Source organism: Astyanax mexicanus, unplaced genomic scaffold (assembly GCF_023375975.1).
Source record: "Astyanax mexicanus isolate ESR-SI-001 unplaced genomic scaffold, AstMex3_surface scaffold_47, whole genome shotgun sequence".
NCBI classification, from domain to species: domain Eukaryota; kingdom Metazoa; phylum Chordata; class Actinopteri; order Characiformes; family Acestrorhamphidae; genus Astyanax; species Astyanax mexicanus.
The window spans coordinates 878,364-889,236 of NW_026040057.1; the positions used below are offsets into that span (position 1 = coordinate 878,364).

The 10,873-nt window shown below is 40.6% G+C and overlaps 1 protein-coding gene across 3 annotated transcripts in view; it reads right to left on the bottom strand.

Moving 5' to 3' along the window:
* The window catches only part of LOC125780413 (PH and SEC7 domain-containing protein 1), a 70,384-nt gene extending 64,315 nt beyond the window's left edge, over nucleotides 1-6,069 (bottom strand). The window contains exons 1-2 of one of the 3 annotated variants that reach the window (XM_049473892.1): nucleotides 5,711-6,067; nucleotides 3,926-3,984 (exon numbers count right to left, since the gene is read on the bottom strand). In XM_049473892.1, coding sequence (XP_049329849.1) covers nucleotides 3,926-3,984; nucleotides 5,711-5,831 — 180 coding nt within the window. In that variant the 5' untranslated portion in view covers nucleotides 5,832-6,067. Of the gene's footprint in view, nucleotides 1-3,925; nucleotides 3,985-5,710 lie in introns of all 3 variants that reach the window. The other 2 variants (XM_049473893.1, XM_049473895.1) reach the window with 2 other exon arrangements.
* Nucleotides 6,070-10,873: the final 4,804 nt, after the last annotated feature.

The window sequence follows — 10,873 nt, forward strand, 5'->3', positions numbered from 1 at the left end:
GTTAACAAAATAAACATACATCTGGCCCGCAATTCAATTTAATTATTTATGCTTTATTATGTTCGTTTTCATATTTTATCTTAACTTGTATTTTGGTGTGTGTGTGTGGTTTTTGTTTTTTTTTTTGCTTACGCTGTGTTGCCTGCTTTAGTCTTCAGTAGCCTTCAACAGTCTAACCTTGCAGCCGTGGTGTGTCCACTAAACTCCGTAGTTATAAACATCCTGAGGTTAGCAGCGCGCTAACTGACCTGTTTATAATGTAATCCCAGCAGTGACTCCGTGACGCTGCTCTAAACTGCTGCTGTTAGCTGCTTGGGCTGAAAGATGAACTGTAGAGAGCTGTATTATCCGGTTAGTGGGGTTATTTTATTTCATACACAGAAGAACTTACAAATTTTTAAAAACGCTCCAGACTGGCTCAGCTGAGCCCTGTAGCCCGTGGCTGGGCTGCAGCTCTGGCTAAGCAAAGACTGCGGGCTTGTGGTGCTGCAGCTGCAGCTCCGACTAGTGGTTGGATGAGGAACTGCTAAATCTGAGGAAATGCTAAATCTGTCACAGCTCACAATTTTTGATTTTATATTTATTAAGCCTTATTTCAGTATCAAACGTTTTGATCAAAGTTAATATAACTTATAAATTAAAAGGATTTATGTTAATAGAGCAACAAGCAACCATTTTTCCATTACTTACATTCATTTTGTATTACATCTGGTTACATTTTCTTGTATTTATAAGTTACATCTGGCCCTCAGAGGACAGCCAATATGCCAATGTGGCCCTCGGCAAAAATGAGTTTGAGACCCCTGGTTTAGACTGTTTTTAGACTGATATGCAGAAGTTTTTGTTTGTTTTAACCCTGAGCTCCACACTGCAGTTTCTGTGTGAGCACACGAGAGCTCGTCCACTCCGTATCGGTTTATACTGGAGGCCGCAGCTCTGCTCGGATAAAATTAAAGGCAGTTTGCGCACTGCTCACCTCAGAATGTTTATAACTACATGGCTTAGTGGACACAGCTGCAGGTAAGACTGTTTAAGGCTACTGAAGTCTATTAAAGTCTATTGGAGGATATTGAAAGGGTTACTGGGTACAGGCAGGTTAGATGTGAGCATATTCATGTCCTTGCTGCAGAGAATACACAGCGCTGTCACAGTTTCACAAAAGAAAATAGTCCTCTTCCATGTTGTACTGTTTATTAACATCATTAAAACAGATTTCGCTCATTACAACTATTTGGGAATTCAGTTAAAAGCTCTGTTTTATTGCTGTAACGTTACTTACTAAAATGTGGAGTTTAAATGAGGTCCATAATAACAGTTTATGGGGGTGGACAGGATCAGGCTGGAATTTTTGCCCAATCTAAGCTCTAGCTGGAGCGTTAGATTACAGTTACCCTTATTAAAATCATATATTATTAGTTATATATTAACAGTAAATATGAGCTATGTTGGCTAATGTTGGGATACACATTTCTGCAGTATTCTGCACACACTCACTCACTCACTCACACAAGCCTTTCTGCTTAATTTTAGAGCTTTAACGTGAGGATTTAATATTTAATAGCATTCAGCAACAAGAGCATTAGTAAGCTTAGGATATTGGATGATCACCACACCACCTCAACTCCAACTAATAATAAGTTAGTAATAAAACATACAAATATACAAAATATACAAAAGAGTATTGCAATATTTTATTTAAGAAAAATGAATTAGAGACATTTAAGGAAGTATTTTATGACTTATGACAGTAAGACTTATGATAACTTGGCATAGGGGCTTCCTCTACATTTGGGAAGTTGAATTAGCAATTTGGCCCTCAGGTAAGATACCTTTGCATGCATTTCTGAACAAGCTGAGAGATGATAAATATCAAGTTGAAAGAACAAATGGACTAAGGTGTTTATAATTATAAGACTTGGATTACACAGTTTTACACACACTAATCTATACTCCTCTAAACACAGACTCTATACTCCTGATTACAGTGAGTGAAGCATCAGCACAATTCTGAAGCTGATCATTTAAAGTAAACATGTTAAGTAAATGTTGCTGTAAGTAAAATACAGAGAGACAGAAAATATCTCGCATCATCTCTTGATGTTCCTCTCTCTTGCTATTTTACTCTCTGTGATGGGGGTCACTCTCTCCTGCAGTCTGGAGCTCTGATGAATAAGGGCGTTCTGCATGTAGACTGTAGGAGGTGTGCTCAGCAGAAAGAGATGCTGATGGAATTAATGTACCCTTTGATTACCTGCAGAGCATCACCAGAACCACAGTTCTTTAGGTTTCATTGGTCTGGAATCCTCCAGAACAGTTATAAGGTAGAAAGACCACATTGCTGTAAAAATGTATTTGCCCCTCTCAGATTTATTTAGTTTTCCTTTTTTATCACAATACATTTTTCAGAATTCCAAACAATGATAACCCAAATCATTGCATAGCATTTTTTTTAATTATAATTTTATTTATTAAGAGAAATAATCTATCCAAACTAAATTGGCCCTGTGTGAAAAAGTGTTTTCACCCTAAATCTTATAACTTTTTGTGGTCCACCTCAGACTTTGACTTGGCCACTTCAAAACTTTTTTTTTTTTTTAAATCATTCACTTGCACCACTGTGTGTTTTGGATCATTGTCCTGCTGCAGAACCCAAGTCTGCCTGAGCTTGAGGTCATGAACAGATGGCCGGATATTCTCATTTATGATTCAAAAAATCATAAATGAGAATGATTTATGATAATAATAATGAAATCATAAATGAGAATATCCGGCCATCTGTTCATGACCTCAAGCTCAGGCAGAATCAGAATCAGAATTCCTGGTTCCATCAGTTATAGCAAGTTGTTCAGGCCCTAAAGCAGCAAAGCAGCCCCAGACCATCACACTACCACCACCATGTTTTACATTCAGTATGATTTTCTTTTCTTTTCTTTTCATTTGTGAATAATAGCTCTCACTGACTATAAAATGTCAAATACTTTGTTTTCTCTTCTGTTAATGGATTTCTTCAGATTTGGGCATAATGTGTGCTTCATGTTGTTAGACAATTACTTTTTCACAGGGCCAGGTTTGTTTGGATGGCTTTTTCTTTATAAATAAAATTATTGTTTAAAAACAGCTTTTTTTGTTTTTACTTTTGTTTTTACTTTTACAAAAACAAATACTTTTTAAGGGCACTGTAGATGCACACGCCCATTCCCACTTAAAGGGTCCCATAGCATCTCTTAATCAATATCTCTTTTTAGAAGCTAATGATGAATTTAATATAGATGTTACAAATAAGCCTGAGATTCATGCCACCATCTGATTTGATTAAAACTGCCAACACTATTGCCTTGCTTATTGTATATACTATACTATACTGTACTATAGATTGAATAGATTGTATTGTACTAGCCGGTTCCTGCCAACACACAGCCCTACATATATATGATGTCTTCATTTCATTAGTAAAGAGGTGTAAGGTGGGCTTACAGGTGGTATTTATAGAGAGGGCTTTTATTGGGTGGATTGAAGCAGGGGGTGCTCTCTGATCCACACAGACAGCAGCGAGCCATTATAACAAATTGATTCCAGCACTTCACAGCACACGACCTCAGCAGGGAATGCTCCACACGGCTGAGTAAGAGTGTGTGTGTGTGTGTGTGTGTGTGTCCGCAAGTGAGAAAGAAAGATTAGAAGAGGGCAAGAACAAGAAAGGATTGTCAAGGTTGAATCTTAATGTAAAACTCTTCTTTTAACCAAACGCTGAATTAGTACGATCTAATATAAAACATAAAACACAGAACTGACAGCAGGATGAATTTCCATAATAAAGGCACCTGTGGTGAGATGTACTCTCTTTATGTTGAGAAATGGTTCTAATATTACATTTCTCCTCACACACACACACACACACACACACACCCCACAACATCATGCCTACCTGGCCGTGCAGGTCCGTGTTGAGCAGCATCAGGGCGCAGGTCAGTGTGTGGACACTGTCTGTAACAACAAAGTGAAACCCAAGCATAAAGATGAAGATAGTAATACGAATAACAGGCAAAAGTTTTACTACACAAATGAAAACACCCTTAAACCTATAGATTTGTACAAAAAATATGTATGTTTCAATATTTCATATTTATTATATTTTTATTTTTAAAATAGCCTCTAAAAGAGGATCCGGCTCAGTTTTACTGAATGCAAGCGGCTGGTGGAGCAATGGAGACTTAAAGGGGGTTTAAAGGGGTTTAAAAGTACAATCTATAATGCACAAAATATGCTTCACAACACAGAATACTATTTCACTCTGCAATTTATTTACATTAACCTGCATTACAAATTATTTTACCCTAAACTAAAAATTTAAATAAATTTAAATAATTATATGAATTAATAATATTTTTAACTAAGATACAATATTAATACTGACAAAACTGACAACCGTATATATAATACCTTTCTTACATCCTTTAAAGATATTTCCCTCAGCAGTTTCTGACTGAGCGCTCTCTCTCTCTGTCTGGCTGAACATAACCTGGACTCGGATTCATCCGCTCTGAAAGGAGACCGCATCAACCCTATCCAGTTTAAAATGATTCTTCCGCATGCTCGGTGCAATTACCCATTCTCACCAGAGAGGCGCTAAATCCCTCAAATCCCAAAACTTACAGACAGCAGCTTTAAAGGGAGAGAGTGTAAGTTTTGGGGTTTTAGAGACCTCTCTGGTGAGATTGTGTAACTGCATGGAACATGCAGGGGAGTATGTTTTTCAGCTCGCCAGCTCTCGTCCGTCCGAATTCTGTGTTTTTTTGGTTTAAGGATGTGAGACTAAAGATAGGATGACAGAGATTGCCATACTAATATCTTCATGCTCGCAGAATCTCCTGTATCAGTGCCGTGGTTGCTCAGGTAACTATAAAAATGTATTTAGCATGATTATATTTAGTATTGCTTGGATGTATCAAAAATAATTTATTGGAATATTTTTCCCCTCATCAACTCTCACCAAATACTACCGCTTTCAGTTTAAGACTGAAAATTATTAAAAAATAGGACTGCTGCTTTAATATACAGTATCACATAAACATTAGGACACACCTTCTCATTCAAAGTTTTTTATTTTTTTATTTTTGTCCCACATCATAAATGAATACTGAGGTCATCCAGACTATGGAGGAACTTATATGAAATCATGTAGTAACTTAAAAGTGTTAAACAAACCAAAATACTGGTTTCTGAGACTGGTAACTCTGATGAGCTTATCATGTAAAACAGAGCTAACTCTTGCTCTTCCTTTCCTGAGGTTGTTCTGATCAGAGACAGTTTCATCATAGTGTTTTTGATGGTCTTTGAAACTGCACTTGAGTATACTTTTATTTATTCTTAAATTGATTAAAGTATTTCTTTACTTACTGATTACTTACTGATTAGTTATATAGATTAGAACATTACTTAAATAGAGCTATTCACTGTACACCAACTCTACCTCTTCACTACTTTATAACTGATGCTCTCAAACACATTAAGAGAGCAAAAATTTAATTAACACAGCTGTTAACTGAAAGTCATTTTGGGTGACTCTACCTCATAAAGCTGACTAAGAAAATTCCAATATGTGCAAATCTGTCATCTAAACTAGAAGTTCTACTTTGAAGAATCTAAAATATGAAACATTCTGGTTTGTTTAACACGTTTTAATAACACTGAATTTAATATAATGGTTTACCACTCTCTCTCTCTCTTTCTCTCAGAGACGTACCCTCAGACAGCAGGAGCATGGGGTTGCACTGCAGGTACCGTCGTGAGAAATGAGCCAGAACTCGCTCCCTCTCCTGAGTTTCTCCCATCAGGGCAAATTCTAGCAAAAAGCTCCTGAAGGAAACAAAGAGGAATACAATGAAGAAACACTGGCAACCCAAAGTTCCTCAACAGCTCTTATACTGGTAACACTTAAGGTTACAGAACCATGGTACCTACAGAACCAATTCTCGACCAATCGTAAATTAAGACAATATTATCATTAAACATTTTAACTGATGTCTCAATACAATATTATTTACATACAGCTGGAGAGAGCTTAGAGCATACAAGCAAAACACTCTGAAACACTATGCTCTTAATGCCCTTCACCAGCAGATGGCACTGTGACAGAGTGCTGGACATGTACAACAGTACCATACACCAAAACCCCCTGTAATCGATGTAATAGATCACTCACGATCTGCAATCCACCAAATACAGGGTTGAATAACTAGATAATACAGGGTTGAACTACATCGATACTACCGGATACACAAGCTCACCACCCGGTAATCCACCCACTCACCACCCTGGTAATCACCAACTCACCACCCTGTAATCCACCCACTCACCACCCTGTAATCCACCCACTCACCACCGGGTAATCCACCACTCACCACCCTGTAATCACCCACTCACCGATCATAGTAATCCACCGGGTTGAATCACACCAATCCACTCACTCACCCTGTAATCCACCTCTCCACCCTAAATCACACGGTCTGAATAAATAGATAATAAAGGGTTGAAACCCTGTAATCCACCCAGTGCACCACCCTGTAATCCACCCACTCACCACCCTAAAATCCACCCACTCACCACCCTGTAATCCACCCACTCACCACCCTGTAATCCACCCACCCACAACCCTGTAATCCACCCACCCACAACCCTGTAATCCACCCACTCACCACCCTGCAATCCACCCACTCACCACCCTGTAATCCACCCACTCACCACCCTAAAATCCACCCACTCACCACCCTGTAATCCACCCACTCACCACCCTGTAATCCACCCACTCACCACCCTGTAATCCACCCACTCACCACCCTGTAATCCACCCACTCACCACCCTGTAATCCACCCACTCACCACCCTAAAATCCACCCACTCACCACCCTGTAATCCACCCACTCACCACCCTGTAATCCACCCACTCACCACCCTGTAATCCACCCACTCACCACCCTGTAATCCACCCACCCACAACCCTGTAATCCACCCACCCACAACCCTGTAATCCACCCACTCACCACCCTGCAATCCACCCACTCACCACCCTGTAATCCACCCACTCACCACCCTAAAATCCACCCACTCACCACCCTGTAATCCACCCACTCACCACCCTGCAATCCACCCACTCACCACCCTGTAATCCACCCACTCACCACCCTAAAATCCACCCACTCACCACCCTGTAATCCACCCACTCACCACCCTAAAATCCACCCACTCACCACCCTGTAATCCACCCACTCACCACCCTGCAATCCACCCACTCACCACCCTAAAATCCACCCACTCACCACCCTGTAATCCACCCACTCACCACCCTGCAATCCACCCACCCACAACCCTGTAATCCACCCACTCACCACCCTGCAATCCACCCATTAGAAACTCTGTAATCCACCCACCCACAACCCTCTAATCCATCCACAACCCTGTAATCCACCCACTCATTAATAACCCTGTAATCCACCCACCCACAACCCTGTAATCCACCCACCCACAACCCTGTAATCCACCGACAACTCTGTAATCCACTCACCCACAACCCAAAAATTCACCCACAACTTTGTAATATACACCCATCAACCCACCCACCACCCTGCAATCCACCCACCCACCACCCTGTAATCAATCCACTCACCACCCTGCAATCCACCCACCCACCACCCTGTAATCCACCCACTCACCACCCTGTAATCCACCCACTCACCACCCTGTAATCCACCCACTCACCACCCTGCAATCCACCCACCCACCACCCTGTAATCCACCCACTCACCACCCTGTAATCCACCCACTCACCACCCTGTAATCCACCCACTCACCACCCTGCAATCCACCCACCCACCACCCTGTAATCCACCCACTCACCACCCTGTAATCCACCCACTCACCACCCTGCAATCCACCCACCCACAACCCTGTAATCCACCCACTCACCACCCTGTAATCCACCCACCCACAACCCTGTAATCCACCCACTCACCACCCTGTAATCCACCCACCCACAACCCTGTAATCCACCCACCCACAACCCTGTAATCCACCCACCCACAACCCTGTAATCCACCCACTCACCACCCTGCAATCCACCCACTCACCACCCTGCAATCCACCCACTCACCACCCTGTAATCCACCCACTCACCACCCTGCAATCCACCCACCCACCACCCTGTAATCCACCCACTCACCACCCTGCAATCCACCCACTCACCACCCTGTAATCCACCCACTCACCACCCTGCAATCCACCCACCCACCACCCTGTAATCCACCCACCCACAACCCTGTAATCCACCCACCCACAACCCTGTAATCCACCCACTCACCACCCTAAAATCCACCCACTCACCACCCTGTAATCCACCCACTCACCACCCTGCAATCCACCCACCCACCACCCTGTAATCCACCCACTCACCACCCTGCAATCCACCCACTCACCACCCTAAAATCCACCCACTCACCACCCTGTAATCCACCCACTCACCACCCTGCAATCCACCCACCCACAACCCTGTAATCCACCCACTCACCACCCTGCAATCCACCCACCCACAACCCTGTAATCCACCCACTCACCACCCTGCAATCCACCCATTAGAAACTCTGTAATCCACCCACCCACAACCCTCTAATCCATCCACAACCCTGTAATCCACCCACTCATTAATAACCCTGTAATCCACCCACCCACAACCCTGTAATCCACCGACAACTCTGTAATCCACTCACCCACAACCCAAAAATTCACCCACAACTTTGTAATATACACCCATCAACCCACCCACAACTCTGCAATCCACCCACAAACTACTCTGTAATCCACCCAAGCCCACATTATAATCCACTCAACCACATTCCTCCCACAACCATGTAATCGCCAACATCACTGCTGTTCAAATTTAATTGTAATCAGCATTTTAAACCACCTCATAGTGTGATTTGGGTTAGATTTACAAAAATGTGGTTTCTGGCTGTCCAGACTATCAAAATCAAGCTTGATGCAATCTACATATTCCAAAAATCAGATTTGAGCTGGCTGTCTCAACATAGGTGGACAAAACTCATTGATGCTTATGCATATTGCTCCTTCAGTTGAAGTCTGATGGCTAATTTTGCTGTGTACTTTCTGAGGTTCTTATTCAAAATGACTTAAATAATGTTTCTTTAACTGAAATAGTGGGTGGGGCTCTGGTGGGAGTGGTTTTATGCAGGTTTCCTTATTGTGAAGTAGTTGTGAAGTAGTGCATTATTGTTCACTAATATATCCACCTCTTAATACATGCCACTGGAACCAGATAAACAGTCTTATCATGTGACGTCACGTCAGTGGTTTTAATGTTATGGCTGATCTGTTTATGTAGTGCTTATATAGTTTATAATATAGTATATTTAGTTGTAAGTCTGTGGGATTTTTTCAGTGGGGAATTACAACTTCCTCTTTTACTTACTGAGGTATAAATATAAAGTGACACACAATCCGACAGCCTGAATCATCCAACATCAAAGATGGAGAAAATCAGAAAATACTCCAGCTGAATAGCTCAAATAGTTCTATATGACCTACATATATCAGGTAATGTTTCATAAATATATCCATTTCCATTACTGGGGCAAAACAACTTTAAAAGACCCAGAGCTACCGGTGTTTTCTGCTCACATACAGTACAAGAAAAATCTTCAAAACATCACAGTTGGACAGTTGGCTGCCTTCTGGCGTCACCAAGGCTCTAAAAATACAACTAGCTTGTGGAAACTGAGCATCCAACACTCTGATCTGAAGAATCTGGAGATGGTCTCTGATTCCCACCAGTTCTCCTCCTCCTCCAGCAGTTAATAAGACAAGACAAGAGTGCCGTTATCTTGACATATATTTCAATTCAAAGAGTATTTTGAGTATATAAATTATTAATTTCAGATCAATTTTTGTGGAGCTTTATTTATACTGAGTTTTGTAAATAATGCTGTGCAATATCATACGGCACACTATGTATTTTGATGCAGTAATAATGTGATCAAAAATAAATCCATAATAATTGCAGTTTTTTTTTTACTGAGCGCTTTTTCAGTTAAGTCTATTTTATATTAGTTTGATATTTACTGTGAAGATTTAAGGGTCTTTTTGTGTAGTTGTTTATATGCATGCAATAAACATTATTATTATTATTGCTACATTACTAAGGTGGAAGGTAAAATGCTAAAACTAACTTGTTCACTAAAAGTGAGTGAGATCTAAATCTGCAAAATTGAAAAAATAATAATAAAGTGCTTCCATACGTTTGTTAAGCCTCTCATTACAGAAAATAGTAGATTAATCAATTATCAAATCAGTTGCCAACTATTTATTTAATTGATTTAATTGATTAGTTATTGCAGCCCTATTTTTCAGTGTTTTTTTTATATATATCTAATAATATAGTTCTCGCAAAAATACCCTAAAATATCAGGATATTATTTTAGGGCCATATCACCTACCTGTAGCGGATAAACAATAAATAATTAATCTTTACAAAAAAAATGAAGAAAACTGTGTATTTTCTGTATTTATACTTCACATTCATGCTTCATCAATACAAATACAACATTTAACTGTTAGAGTTACAACTTAGAGTTTTATTACACTGCAAAAAAACCCTTTCTTTTGCTGCTTGTACTGATTTCACCTGTTCACCTCCCTATATACTGTATACCCCTGCACTTCACACACTCACTGCCGTCCATCTATTCAAAATGGTTAGCTTGTCCATAGTTTTCTCTGTGTATCTTTGTGACTTTTGTATATTTGACCACGATTCTGCTTTACCCTCCATTATTACCCTGACGTGTTTTAGACCTAGACTTTCTCA